General features: G+C 44.0%; 1 protein-coding gene across 3 annotated transcripts in view; it reads left to right on the top strand.

The window, feature by feature from the left end:
* The window catches only part of IRF2 (interferon regulatory factor 2), an 83,109-nt gene that overhangs the window by 43,162 nt on the left and 24,849 nt on the right, over positions 1 to 15,098 (top strand). For all 3 annotated transcript variants that reach the window (XM_061134758.1, XM_061134759.1, XM_061134760.1), the window contains 3 exons: positions 6,875 to 6,974; positions 8,390 to 8,566; positions 8,876 to 8,922. In XM_061134758.1, coding sequence (XP_060990741.1) covers positions 6,875 to 6,974; positions 8,390 to 8,566; positions 8,876 to 8,922 — 324 coding nt within the window. The remainder of the gene's footprint in view (positions 1 to 6,874; positions 6,975 to 8,389; positions 8,567 to 8,875; positions 8,923 to 15,098) is intronic.

Below are 15,098 nucleotides of genomic sequence, written 5' to 3'. Positions count from 1 at the left end.
TCTCACATCCATACATGACTATTGACTAGACAGACCTTTGTTGGCAAAGTAATGTCTCTGCTTTTTAATAAACTGTCTAGGTTGGTCATAACTTTTCTTCCCAAGAGCAAGCGTCCTTTAATTTCATGGCTGCAGTCACCATCTTCAGTGATTTTGGAACCCCCCAAAATAAAGTCACTGTTTGCACTGTTTCCACATCCATTTGCCATGAAGTGATGGGACCAGATGCCATGATCTTAGTTTTCTGAATGTTGAGTTTTAACAAGTCATCAGCTAGATTTTTTTGTCATTTTGCAGACAAGGAAACCAAGGCTCATAGGTTTAGGAAGATTATATTTTGAAGAGCTGGTACTATTGCCTATATTGATTTAGGATGTGAAATTAAAGCAGATGTTCCTGATTTCTTAAGAGAAGTCAGTTGTTTGCCTTTGCTTTTTCCTTTTCAAAACCCACCCACCGTTGTGGCTAGCTTGACACAGTGGCTTGCTTCGAACATCACCATGTCTCCTGCAAGTGGGCTCTTAATACACTGCAGTTTGTTGTTGTCTGTAGTAGGTTGAATGGTAACCCCCTCAAAGATATGTCCACATCCTAACCCCCAGAACCTGTGGTTGTGACCTTATTTGGAGAAAGGGTCTTGGCCGATGTACTTAACTTAAGGATGTCGAGATGAAATCCTCCTGGATTATCTGGTGGGCTGATCCAGTGACAAGGGTCCTTATAAGACACAGAAGAGGGACTTCCCTGGCGTTCCAGTGGTTAAGACAATTCCCCTTCCAATGCAGGGGGTGCAGGTTCAATCCCTGGTTAGGGAGCCAAGAGCTCACATGCCTAGCAGCCAAGAAACCAAAAGGTAGAACAGAAGCAATATTGTAACAGATTCAGTGAAGACTTTAAAATAATGGTCTGCATAAAAATAAAAAAAAGACACAGACGAGGAGACACACCCTCAGAGGGAAAGGCCAGTGGAGAAGGAGGCGGGGACTAGAGTGCTGCAGCCATAAGCCAAGAACACCTGGACCCACTGGAAGCCAGAAGAGGCAAGGAGGATCCTGCTTAGAGCCTTTGGAGGGAATACTGCCTTGCTGATGTCTCGATTTTGGATTTCTGGCCTCTGGAAAAATAATAGGATCCATTTCTGTGGTGCTAATCCATTCAGTGGATGGCAGTTTGTTATGACAGTCCAAGGAAGCGTACACCCCCTCTCAGAGCTACTTCTTCACCGGGGCTGTCCACCGAGATACCTTTTCCTCCAACCCCTCTGTCTGTGTACTTTGGATTTTATTGTTCAGTTGCCAAGTTGTGTCCGACTCTTTTCGAACCCTTGGACTGCAGCGCACCAGGCTCCTCTGTCATCCACTATCTCCCAGAGTTGGTTCAAATTCAGACCCTTTGAGTCGGTGAAGCCATCCAACCATTTCATCCTCGGTCATCCCCTTCTCCTCCTGCCTGCAGTCTTTCCCAGCATCAGGGTCTTTTCCAATGAGTCGGCTCTTTGCATCAGGTGGCCAAAGGATTGGAGCTTCAGCTTCAGCATCAGCCCTTCCAGTGAATTGGCAGGGTTGATTTCCTTCAGGATTGACCGGTTTGATCTCCTTGCAGTCCAGTGGGCTCTGAAGAGGACCAGAAAGTGAATGGATTCTTCTTGGTGCAGCTGAACACTTAGGGCCTCTCAGGCAATCCATTGTGTGGAGCCTTACTCACCTGGCTCTTGGCTCCTGAGTGCCTTCCCTGGTGCAGGACAGGAGACCTCCACCACCTTGTCGTCTGCTGGGCTGGGCGTGGGTGAGTCTGAAGGACAGAGAGGGGACGGTGGCTGCAGCAGATGGCACCTCCCAGGACGATGCTGTGCCCGCAGCTCCTGGGCTGCCTGAGGGCCCAATGCTGATGGAAACGCCCTCTAGCTGTAGTCACTGTAGATGTTGGGTGGCCTCGGGGCATTTCCTGTCTGTACCCACACCTCCCCAGGGCATCTATTTATAGGTTTCTGCTAACTTAGGCTTGCTGGCATTCATCTGTCTGCATAAATATTTCACTCAGACCCTACTGTCATTCCCTGCCCATTCATAAGCCCAAGAATCCCTACTTGTATTTTGAGTGGTTTGAGGTCATCGCAAATTCTCTTCTGCTGAAGCCTGTTGTGACTCTTAGAAAAGCTGTGCTGTCCTCGGGGGTTTGTTCCCAGTGCTCATGGGGAGGCACTCCAGGCTGGCCACGTACCAGGGCTGTCTTGACCATAGCTGAGAGCTCAGTGCCAGGCCTGACCACGCTGGAGGCTCTAGGTAACATTGTGCTGAGAATGAATGGATGAAGGATGGCTACTTGAAGGGGAGGAACATCGGTGACCCTGTTTTTGTTCTGTTAAGATCATTAGACTCAAGAACACTGGGTTGGCAACGTCACATCGCTCTCAAACGGAGACCACGTCATACCCAGTGCATTCCCAGTAAGAGATAAATAGGTGGCTGATTAATGCCTTAAATTTGTTTCCATCTCCTGCTTCCAGTGCATGAAGGGGTGGGGAAGTGAATGAAAGTCTGTCGCTCAGTCGTGTCCGACTCTTTGCAACCCCATGGACTGGAGCTCACCAGTCTCCTCTGTCCATGGAATTCTCCAGGCAAGAATACTGAAGTGGGTTGCCATTCCCTTCTGCCAGGGATCTTCTGACCCAGGGATCGAACCTGCGTCTCCTGCTTAACAGGCAGATTCTTTACCACTGAGCCACCAGGGAAGATAAATAGGTGGCTAATTAATGCCTTGAATTTGTTTGCATCTCCTGCTTCCAATACATGAGGGGGTGGGGGCTGATGGAACAGGTATTCTGGATTCCTCTGGAGGAGCGATGAGGAGGTTCGCATAGCAGCACTGTACCTAGCTCCTGAAAGTGGCTGTGGCTTGGGCCAGTTTATTATGAGTATTTGCAAATATACATAGTATACTTGAATGATCTAACGACTAGAAAGAATAGTGCAGCAAATTCCCTTCTAGATTTAAAACTCACATCTGGATTGAACAACTATTAAGAGTTAAGAAATCTGTGTTGGGAGGTGATTAAAGCAACTCCCTGACTGGGTATATCTGTAAGACCCAAGAACATTTTCTTATGGATTCACAATACCATTACCAAATGGATAATCATAAATTAATCATAATTAGTCATCATTTAAAATGTCATTACTGCCCCGTCCTATTCAGAATACCTTGACTATTCCCCAGATATCTTTCTAGGATTTATTTGTTCCATCAGAAGCCACAGCAGACCCCCAGGTCGTATTTAGTTCCTGACTATGAGCAATGCCTGCTCCCTTTTGGCCGTCTCTCCATTGGCTTGTGGAAGAGACCAGATCTGTTCTGGATTTGTCCTCATGCTTGATTTTGTGGTTTCCCTGGGCTGTTTCTTGAGGAAGAAAGGAGGCAGCATCCAGGTTCACTGTTCTCGTCACTTCGATTGATTCCCACCCTGATTATTGAGGTTCCTGTTTCTCCCCGGAGGTCTGCCTGGACCCAGGCGCCAAGGCCCCCTCCCTGAGACCTGGAGGTCATCGGGTAATTCCGACCTTTTCCTGCTCTGCACTTTGAAAGCAGGCTTGTACTTGTGTAAATATCAGGCCATCTCAGAACACAGTGAGAAGTCCAAACAAAAGTAGCGAGCGGCATTGGAACATCTTATAAATATTGGGGGAGTGAAGCAGCCGTGGGAGATAAGAAGGCTAGATTCCGCTTGGGGCCAAGGTACGTTTGTTCTGCGTTGCTCAAAATTATCTCAGATGTTTTTCTCAACTTGAACTGGGCTTATCTCTCCTGCCTACAGGTGGGCAGAGGTCTCTACATATGGAAATACAAGTGGACTCTGCTGCTGGGTTCAGTCCTTCCATACACGGTGTGTGCAGCCCCCCTGGAAAAATGTCTGTTCAGGTCCTTTGCCCATTTCAAGGGGATTCATGGTGTATGATTGCTGCTGCTGCTAAGTCACTTCAGTCGTGTCCGACTCTGTGCGACCCCATAGACGGCAGCCCACCAGGCTCCCCCGTCTCTGGGATTCTCCAGGCAAGAACACTGGAGTGGATGATTGCTAGGTTCGGTCACCAGGCTCCCCCGTCCCTGGGATTCTCCAGGCAAGAACACTGGAGTGGATGATTGCTAGGTTCGGTCACCAGGCTCCCCCGTCCCTGGGATTCTCCAGGCAAGAACACTGGAGTGGATGATTGCTAGGTTCGGTCACCAGGCTCCCCTGTCCCTAGGATTCTCCAGGCAAGAACACTGGAGTGGGTGATTGCTAGGTTCGGTCACCAGGCTCCCCCGTCCCTGGGATTCTCCAGGCAAGAACACTGGAGTGGGTGATTGCTAGGTTCGGTCACCAGGCTCCCCCGTCCCTGGGATTCTCCAGGCAAGAACACTGGAGTGGGTGATTGCTAGGTTCGGTCATTACTTTCATGGTTTCATGATCTGGGCATGATTTCTGGGAGACTAGGTTTGGAGGTGTGTGTGTGTATGTTTGTTGTTGCTGCTCTTGTTGAAACACTAAGTTGTGTGTGCTTGCACGCACACACACGCTTGAAAAGACCTACTTATCAGAATCAATTTTGTGTCTCAGGAGATGGATGTCAGATTGTATCACCCCAGATCTCCTTTGATCTAGAAAAAAGTACAAGAGTCTGATTCTTTAAGGGTCTGTATCTTTAAGCATAAACCTTTAGATTCTGGTTGTGTACTTCAGGAAAAGTTCTTTCAGAGATAAATTTATGGGTTTTTTTTTTTTTCCCCTGGGAATGTTAAAAACTGCACTGAGTGATTTTGCGCTCTGATATTCATCGACCATAAAAAATAAAGTTTCACTCAACCCTCTTCAGATCACTGTCCTTTTGAAACTGGCCAACCTGAAACCCTGCCCTCTCTCAGTGGATGATACAGCGTGAACATGGAGGGTTTTATGAAAAACCTCTCACTTTCAGTTCTTCTTTATTGACTACGTTTTATATACATGGAATTTTCCCCTCTAACAGTTCTGGGGAACCCTCAAATGTTCTGACATATTTTTAGTTCCAGCTTTGTGACTGGTTCTGTGGGGAGGTACCAGGTCCCTTTTGGGTTGGCGGGGCCCATTTGTATCTTTCATTGTGTGAAACCAAAGTGGTGGAAAATCCCTCCTGACATTTACTTTCCTGCTCCGGTGTATTGTGCAGAGATTTTTTTTCCCCATCCCTAGAAATGATCAGACCTACCTTGAGAGGTTTAAAAAAAATCCAGTTTTCTTAGTCTTTAATCTCCATGGAATCCAAGTCAGTGGATCTGTTGTAGGTCAGGAAACGTAAATCTAAACCCTGGAAGACAGCTGGCAGTGTGAGCCAGTGATTGAATATGGGGTCACATGACCTAGGTTTTGAATTTGGTTATTTACTAATATTACTGTGAGTTCCTTGAATGGATAATTTAAATCTGTTCCTCAGTTTCCTTAACTGTAAAGCGGAAATAGTAACATGTACCCAGCTCCTTTGGGTCTTGCAAGAACCAAAACTGAAAGCGTGTGAACATGCAAAGTGAACTGAGTTTCACATAAGTAGTTTTACTGTTTTGGCTCCAAAGCACTAGTTTCTAGTCATATGCTTGCCAGGGTTGATTTAAGCAGTTTTGAGTTGGGATGTAAGAGAGATGGAGAAGGTCTTCTATGACAAGAACTGTACTTAAGGGACTTGTCTTCAGAAAGGAGTATCATCCTCATATAACTGGTACATCTTTGTTTATATTTGTTGCTTTCTCCTCAGGCCAGGTAGTAGACACATAGGGATTAGAACAAAATCTTTTTAAGTTTTTTTTTTTAACTTCTCTATTTTGTTTTATTATATTTGTGTATTTTCGGCCACGCCATCTGGCATGCGGGATCTTTATTTCCCCAGCCAGGAATCAAACCTGTGCCATCCCCGCACCCACCCGCAATGAAAACACCGAGTCCTAACCCCTGAACCTGAGTTTGAGTAAACTCCAGGAGTTGGTGATGGACTGGGAGGCCTGGTGTGCTGCGGTCCATGGGGTTGCAAAGAGTCGGACACGACTGAGCGACTGAACTGAACTGAACCCTTGTACTGCCAGGGAAGTCCATAAAACAAAATCTTTCATTTCTGTTGGCTTCATGAGCAGATTGACATACTCAGTCTCTGACAGTGGCCTCAGGCACCCCATCTTCCCTTTAGCAGTGAAATAAGTGTTGCTTTGGAGAGTTGCCTAATTTTTAAAAATATCTTTATTTGTAATTGAAGGATAATCACAATATTGCGTTGGTTTCTGCCGTACATCAGCATGGATCAGCCATAGGTATATACACGTCTCCTCCCTCTTGAGCCTGCCTCCCACCTCCCAGCCCATCCCACCCCTCTAGTTTCTCCCAGAGCCCCAGGTTGAGCTCCCTGCATCACGCCTCAAATTCCCACTGGCTGTCTGTTTTACATATGTTCGTGTACATGTTTCCATGCTAGAGTTGCCTGATGTTTAATTTACCTAAGACAGCTGGAGTTCCTCTTTACCAAGTGACAGGAATAAATCCTAAGCTATAGACGTTTCAGTCAGTGGCCAGTTACCTGTGGTCCTGTAAAAAAGGAGGCACAGATAATGAAACACATTGGCATCTCCCAGATCATCACTTTTGACCTTGAAATTTATTTCTAGCCTAACAGACTCCACCTGCCTCTCAATCTCACCTGGTAGACTGTCAAGCTTTGGGTCATAGTGAGAAAATGGGTTTGGTTTACCATAGATATTCAGCAAACCCAGTGATTTTTACTTAATGGGGAGTCTTACTAGCTAAAACGAGCTAGAACTCTCTGCAATGATGGCCTGAAACCCTTGGCTGCGGCTCTTATTAATTTTTTTTTTTTTTAAGGAAAAGAAGATTTTTCAGATCCCCTGGATGCATGCTGCTAGACATGGGTGGGATGTGGAAAAAGATGCACCCCTCTTCAGAAACTGGGCCATCCATACAGGTATGAATCCCGCATCATCTCCAGAGGCCAGCACTGTTGCTTTTTTTTGGTTGGTTTCATGCTTTTTAAAAATCAAGGTAAAACTGACAAATGAAATTGCAGGGTATTTAAAGGGTACTTTGTTTTTTGGTTGAGAATATTTACGTTCTATTCTCTTGGCAAATATCAGTTATATGATAGACTGTTAGCTATTGTTTCTTTCTATTTTTACTGCGTGTATGAATGCCGTGGCTTATGATTTCACGAAGCTAGTGCTGATAAACCTGTGACTTATCTCCAGACACATCCAGGACATGTGAGGTATAGACTTCATAACTCAGAAGTGATGCTCTCCCCATTCCATAGAAACTGAGTCTTTAAATTTCCTGGACATATGGTTTTCTTTTTTTTTTTTTTTTTAATTTTTTAATACCAAAAACATTGTTTATTGGGGTATATCCTATTAACAATGTTGTGGCAGTTTCCGGTGAACAGTGAAGGAACTCAGCCATATAAATGTGGTTTTCTGATGAAGTTCCCCAGGTGTGTATCAGGGGGATGTAGAACGGATTTGTTCTGGAGCTGCAAACCTTGGTTGAATTATCTCCCCCAAAGGTAGTCGAGATTATATTTATTTATAATAAAATTTAACTAGAGAGCTGTTTCTTTTACTGTTTATTTAGCTATGTATTTCTTATTACTTACTATTTATTTATTTAGCTGTTTATTTTTTATTACTTACTATTTATTTAGCTATTTATTTTTTATTATTTATTTACTGTTTATTTATGTAGCTATTTATTTATAATATAATTTAACCAGGGAGCTATTTATTTGAGAGTCGGTTGTAAAAGAGACCTTCCAGTGACCCATGCTTGTTGGTCTCCTGGCCTCCTGAAGTGAAGTGAAGTGAAAGTCACTCAGTCGTGTCTGATTCTTTGCGACCCCGTGGACTATACAGTCCATGGAATTCTCCAGGCCAGAATACTGGAGTGGGTAGCCGTTCCCTTCTCCAGGGGATCTTTCCAACCAGGGATTGAACCCAGGTCTCCCACATTGCAGGCAGATTCTTTACCAGCTGAGCCACCAAAGAAACCTTCCTGGCTTCCTAGCTTTTTCTTTTCCTTACCTTGATTTTCCACTTTGATTTCTAGCCTTACTTTCTCTCAATCTATTTTGTAGACCCAGGGTGGCCAGTCTGTCCCAGTTTGCCCTGGAACTGTTGGGTTTTAAAACTAAAATTCCCACATCCCAAGAACCTTCTCAGCTTGGAACAAACCAGGACGTTTGTTCACTGTAGGCGTGGCCTGGAATGAAAAGCATTCTCTCTACAACCCGCCAGCAATCCTGTTTCCAGAAATTTTTACTCTGGAAATAATTTTCCCTCTCTTTTTCTTTTTTTTTCTTAACCTTAATTCTTTCGACTATTTTGTTAGGAAAGCATCAACCAGGAATAGATAAACCCGACCCGAAAACGTGGAAGGCAAATTTCCGATGTGCCATGAACTCCTTGCCTGACATCGAGGAAGTCAAAGACAAAAGCATAAAGAAAGGAAACAATGCCTTCAGAGTCTACCGGATGCTGCCCATGTCTGAGCGACCTTCTAAGAAAGGTAGATAAAGATATTTACTGGCTAAAACAACCGTTACTTAAATAGCGCCTTTGTGATTTCTTGATTTCCACAGTAGTAGCCACAGCAAGGATACAACCCTTGTTCCCTTTGTGGATGTTAATTCAACCCTTACTTGGATGGATAAAATGACTCTCAGGGCCCCCAAAGAAAGGAAGAGAAACGTTTAGGATCTTGACCATCTACAGATTACAGCAATAAATGCATCGAGAGTTTCAGAAAGAATTTAACGTAGGGGAAATGTCTGTCCGTTCTTCTGGGATTAATCTCGATCTGTTTTTGTTGCCACAGGAAAGAAACCAAAGACAGAAAAAGAAGACAGAGTGAAGCACATCAAGGTAATCTTTGTGCAGAGAGGAGGCCAAAGTTGTGATCATACTAGTGATTCATAGTCTGTCTCATGAAAACATGCGATGTGGTCTCTGTGAAGTATTTAATCTTGCTTCCTTTGCTGTTGTGATTTCTGTGCTTTTCATGTCTCCTCTTTGGCATGTGCTCGCTTGTAGGCCCAGGTACACACACCTCCCCTGCTTCATCCAATTTCCCTGAGCGATTTATGAATGAACTCACAAATCCACGCTGAGCTTGGCAGTCTCAGGCCTCCATCTGGCCCCCGCAACTCTTGCCAGCTGGTCACTTAGCTCCAGCTAAGCTCCAGCAACCTGCTACTATCTGATAATATCAAGTATATTTTCAGGCCATTAAATCTATTTTAAAATATATTAGGTATTATAAACTTATGTTAAATACCTACATTTATATGTGTATGTGCAGTATATATGTGTGTGCTTAGTCACTCAGTCATGTCCGACGCTTTGTGACCCCATGAACAGTAGCCCACCAGGCCCCTCGAGCCTGGCAGGCTACAGTCCACGGGGTTGCAAAAGAATTGGACGTGACTGAGTGACCGAACACACATGCACACACACACATATATATGTGTGTGTATATCTATTTATGTGTGTGTGTATATATATATTTTTTTCCCTTGATAGACTATTAGTTTGTGGTCTGTTCAAGCCCTGTATTTGTGTGGATCTCAATATCGAACTAGCTTTCATAACTCCCAAAGGTCTTCCGTAGGGATGTGTTTGTGTGTGTGAGCTTTTCCGTCGGTTGTGTAGTCTGAAACCCCCTACCCTGTGAGGGTCTTTGTGTGTTGATTGGGTGGCCCTTGTTCAAAAGCCAGAGAATCGCCAAATATTGCATGAGAAACTGAAGATGAGCTTCAGTGGCTAAGTAAAGATCAGACTCTACAGTCGGGGCCCGTAGGCCATTGGAGAGATGATGTTCTGCTTCAGCGCACCCTCTTTGCAGATGCGGGGATGGGTGGCGTGAGAGGGTTGAGGGACACGGGCCCAAGGGCAGTGGGATATGTGGCCAAGTTCACATGGTAACTTAGAACTGAACTTAAAAGTGATGCCAAGTACTCTGATTTCTACTCCAGAATAACTGTTGAAGGAAAATCCGAATTATCTAGACAGCACAATGTTTAAAAGCAAACCACTGAGTCAGAATAGTCAAAAGCAAACCACTGAGTCAGAATAGTCGGAAAAACACACACAAAAAATATACTTCAGTTTGACTTGTGAAGGTAGTTAGAGGGGAAAACTTAGGTAAATTGTTAAAATTTCAGACACATTTACTTCTACAATGGAAAAGAAACATTTTAGCTAGAGTGTTTCAGCAGTGAGACCTCTAGTTTCCACTTTCAGTATTTTTAGTTGGTGACTTACTTTAAATATAGCACAGTATAGGCCTTATTTTAACTTTTTATTATGGAAAAATTTTATACACACAGGAAGGAAGCAAGTGAGTCAAATGTACTTCATAGACCATCACCCCGCTTTCAACATCAATCAGCTCATGACCATTTTATTACATTAGTACCTCTGTCCACTTTCCTATATGCATGAAATTGCAGATACTCAACCATTTTTGACTTGCAAAAATAATTTCATATGGTTCAGCCCAATATTTTAAAGCAGATTCCAAATATCATTTCTTTCACAACTACTTCAATAAATATCTTTAAAAGATAAATGCTCTTTAAAAATAATCCAGAATCATTATTACATCTGACAAAATTAATAGTAATTCTTCAATATCACCAAATATCCATCCAGTCAGTGCTAAAAATTTCTAATTTGTCTCATAAGTTTCATAGTTTTTATACAGTCTGATCACTTGAATCAAAATCATATGAAGTTCACATGTTGTAATTTTTGTATATGTCTCAAGTCTTTTTAACCTATGGGTTTCCACTAGATTACTTTCAAAAAATTATTTTTTTCTTGCAATTGAAAAAATCTTGTTCATTATATCAAATTTCCCACTGTTTGGATTTTTTTTAGGGCCTACATTCTGATTATTCTTGTTTAGTCAGAAAAGTGTTACTTCCACAAATATGTGATTTTGAAGAATCCTCTTAAGTACAACTTACAGTCTTAAGTACAACTCTATCATATTTACTGTTATTAATATTTTCATAGCATCTAACTTAGTCACTGGTACAAAACAGATAATTAATACATATTTGATCACTGCATAGATAGATGAGTATTTGTTGACCAAGTAGATGCATAAATAAACATATGGGGAGGGAGTGGAGGGTTAGAATGCAGATTAAATTTCATAATCTCAGTTAATGGAGAAATAAAAATGGAGTAACAAATGTTCACTTTTCAGCTGACTTTGCTCAGACATATCCTCCAGAAACAATGACTATTAGGTACCAATGACTGTAAGATGTACCATTATTTTTTTCATCTGTAAGCAAGGAAGACTGCTTGCAGTGAAATCCTGACATGCATAATTGACTAGAAGGCACGTCTTACTTCAGGGGTAGGGAAATGTGAGGAATGTGGCCCTCGCAATTCTGTCAATGTGAGAATTGATGGCACGTGGTGTTCTCGGCAGTAAAGGTCATCTGCAGCCCTGTCACCAATGACAGTGTCCTCCATGTGGCCAGGCCCCACATTGACACGGGGGAGCAAGTCAGAGCTTTCCTCATAGGTGCAGCCATGTGTGTTAATTCCATCCCAGGAGAGGGCACAGTGTGAAATCCTGCTATGATGTAGGCTTGCTTAGTACCTGAAATGTGTCCCTCAGAGAGACATTGTTCCTTCAGCAGAAGGTAGGCGATTCATCAGAAGTAAACACAACTTAACTTTTGAATATAAATCCCCTTGCATCTGTCTGGGAACATGGAGGAGGCTGGTAGGCTTTCCCAAGTGCTGTGGCTCATGGCTGCATAGTGTCATTGAATGTTTCTGTAGAGAGGTTCAAAGTTCATTCCCCAGGTTGTCTGGAATTGGGTAAAGGATTTTACTGAAATGTTCATACATTACTTTTTATTGTTTGTCAAAACACCTAAGATCTGAGTTCATAGTCCTATGCATATATGCAACTGAATAGACTAGGCAGGTCTCTTCTACAGAGAAAGTTTGTCTTATACATAGGCTTCCCTGGTGGATTAGTATCTGCCTGCTAATGCAGGAGAGGTGGGTTGGATCCCTGGGTCGGGAGGATTCCTTGGAGAAGGAAATGGCAACCTACTCTAGTGTTCTTGCCTGGGAAGCCTCATGGACAAAGGAGCCTGGCATGGTCCATGGGGTCGCAAAGAGTCAGACGTGACTGGGTGACTAGGCAGGAGCATGTAGTAACTAGGGATGAAAATCTGCTGTCAAAACAAGCTCTTCCCAGTCTTCCTTCAGTTAAAGTTGAAGGTGTTTTTTTGTTTTTTTTTTTTAAAGATACCTGAATAAATACTATTCTTTAAATTATTTTTTTTCATTGCAGTATAGTTGATTGAGTTGAAGTTTTAACTAGGAAAGAATATTCAGAGCATGCTGGCCCACTCTTAGGATATTTCTTGGGCCACTTAGGCAGTCTGTTATCTCCATGCTCTTTGTTTCCTTGGGAAATAGCTTCCCGGAAACTGGGAGACCCAAGGCCCAGTGACCACGTAATATGTGCAGAAATGCTGCCTCCACATCCCCTGATGTTGGAGCCTCCATATCCCCTGATGTTGAAGCATAGGCTGTTTACTAAGTGAGCCATCTTTTACTTGAACTGAGCCCTACCTGTGTGGCGGTAACTGGCTGTCTGAGGAAATATTCAAATAAGAAGCATAGGAGAGAGCAGTACTAGATGGCACGTCATCAGAGCACATCTGTGTTTCAGAAAATGTCCCAAGGCCACGATCAGTAAGGATCGAAATGGGTAAAACAGAGGGGTGTAGCTGACATTCTGGAGCTCCTGCCATACTCTCAGCTTCAATTATTACCTACTTCGTCCTTCTCATGATGGGCAGGTTGTCTCCCTTTTGCCTCAGCAGCAGTGGAGGCACAGAGATATTGAGTGATTTTCCCAGAGTTGCACTGCCTTATGGAGTTGGGATTTGATTCCAGGTGAGTCCAACTCCAGAACTGTGCCCCATCACCTCCCTCAGTGCCTCTTGGCCTCTTGGAAGCCATGGGCTCTGAGCCAGGCCTGGGGGGACACGCCAGTAAATTGGTGAACATCCTCCACCACCAGGAGCATCGTACGTGAAGGTCTGGAGGTCAGACTTGTTGTTTGATCTTCATTGGGTAGGGCTTCCCTGGTGGCTCAGATGGTAAAGAATCTGCCTGCAATACAGAAGACCTGGGTTTGATACCTGGGTGGGGAAGATCCCCTGGAGAAGGGAATGGCAACCCACTCCAGTGTTCTTGCCTGAAGGATTCCAGGACAGAGGAGCCTGGCGGGCTACAGTCCATGGGGTTGAAAAGAGCCGGAAATGAGAAGTCAGGAAACTTTCCAGCTTTATTAGAGCAGGAGCCTGAGTGAGGGCACATGGGGAATAGAAGGCATGTAGGTTGGATGGATTAGAAATGAATACTTGCAAACTGTAGACTACTTCCAAATCAGAGAATTGGTGCTCTTACAGAAAATATAATCAAGGACAGCCTGTACAGTCACTTGGTAAAGAGCGGATCTGGTCTCTGTTAGTTCTGAGTGCAGACCTCTGGATGGGAGTTACAGAAAAGCAGATATTGGCTCAACAGAATTTTTTTTTTTTTTTTGGCTGCCTTGCACAGCATGCTGGATCTTAGTTCCCCCATCAGGGATTGAACCCGCGCTCCCTGCGTTGGAAGTGCGAAGTCTTAACCATTGGACTGCCAGGGAAGTCAGCAGATTTTTCTGATAGAGCTCTCGAATCCAATAGTGACTTGAGCTGGCTTACCAAACAATATGCTCCCTGTTGCTGTCCACAGATAGGCTGAATGACTACCTGTCAGGGCTGATACTGGAGTGAACTTTTCATGGGTTGCAAGGGACCTTCAGTTTTTAAACCTTAATGAACTGAAAACCCATGCAAACAACCCACCTGAACTTTCAACAGATGGAATTGGAACTGCTCTGGAAGCAGGGAATAAGTCAAGGGCTCTCCCAGCCAACCCTGGTGCCTCCCTCTCCTCCTAGAAGCTCTTGAAGGGACTGCTCAGAGCACAGTCTGCAAAACTGGTTGGCTGACTAACCTCCGTGGATGCTTTTGTGGCATAAGGCACAGTTGAACTCCTTGGGAAGGACTTGGAGCGTGGTGGACTTGATATTTAAAGGGGGTCTTTCTCATGGTGATGGGAAGCAATCACGGAGAGACTGCAGTAGACAGTTTAGATGAGAATAGTGGTTGGAATGGAGAGGAGACATTTCTCTGGAAGAGGATGCTGAGGATGAAGATAGGTGTGGATCCAAGAGCAGCCCTGGGTTTTCAGGCCTCATGGCGAGATGTTAGGACAGAAGGAGGAGGCAGGTTGGCTTAGGACTCAGCGGGCCAGGTTATGGTACAGCCAGGTGTGGCAAAAGGCAAGAGTGAGCATCACAGAGGACCAGGAGATGCTGTGGGCAGAGGCCATTCGTGACCTGAAGGATCTCTGTATACTTGTTCAATAGAGAAACGTTCACCTATTTTCTTAATTTGGGCTCTTGCCTTTAAAAACAAATACATAGTTTAGTTTTAGATCTTCCTATTCTAATAATTTCAAAATTTTCAGCTGAAGGTAGTGAAGATCCCTGTTTTTCTGCTCCCTGGATGGAAACCTTTGAGAGAGGTGCTGGATGCTTTTCACTAGACAATCTGCTGTCTTGTCCTTTCAGAACCAATGAGGAGGTTTGCATGGAGGACTTGGAAATCGATCGGCTGGTTATTTTGGACGTGGGGATGGGAGGAGGCAAAGCAGTGTTCAGAGTAGTCTCAGCTCCATTGGTGGTGCTGGTGGTTTAGTCGCCCAGTCATGTTGGACTCTTTGGAACCCCAGCGATTGTAGCTCGCCAGGCTCTTCTGTCCACAGGATTTCCCAGAAATACTGGAGTGAGTTGCCATTTCCTATTCTGTTCTGTTACAGAACTTGTGCAGGATTCAAGGCAGGGATCTGGGGAGTAGAACAATATTGTCAGTAGTTCTGTCTCAGTCTCCATGGGAATTAGTACAGGATCCAAGGGTTTATTAAGACAGAAACTACTGGAATTA

Source organism: Dama dama, chromosome 32 (genome assembly GCF_033118175.1).
Source record: "Dama dama isolate Ldn47 chromosome 32, ASM3311817v1, whole genome shotgun sequence".
In the NCBI taxonomy this organism is placed as follows: Eukaryota; Metazoa; Chordata; class Mammalia; order Artiodactyla; family Cervidae; genus Dama; species Dama dama.
Note: the sequence above shows the minus strand (reverse complement) of the source record. Positions and strands in the feature narration are given on the sequence as shown.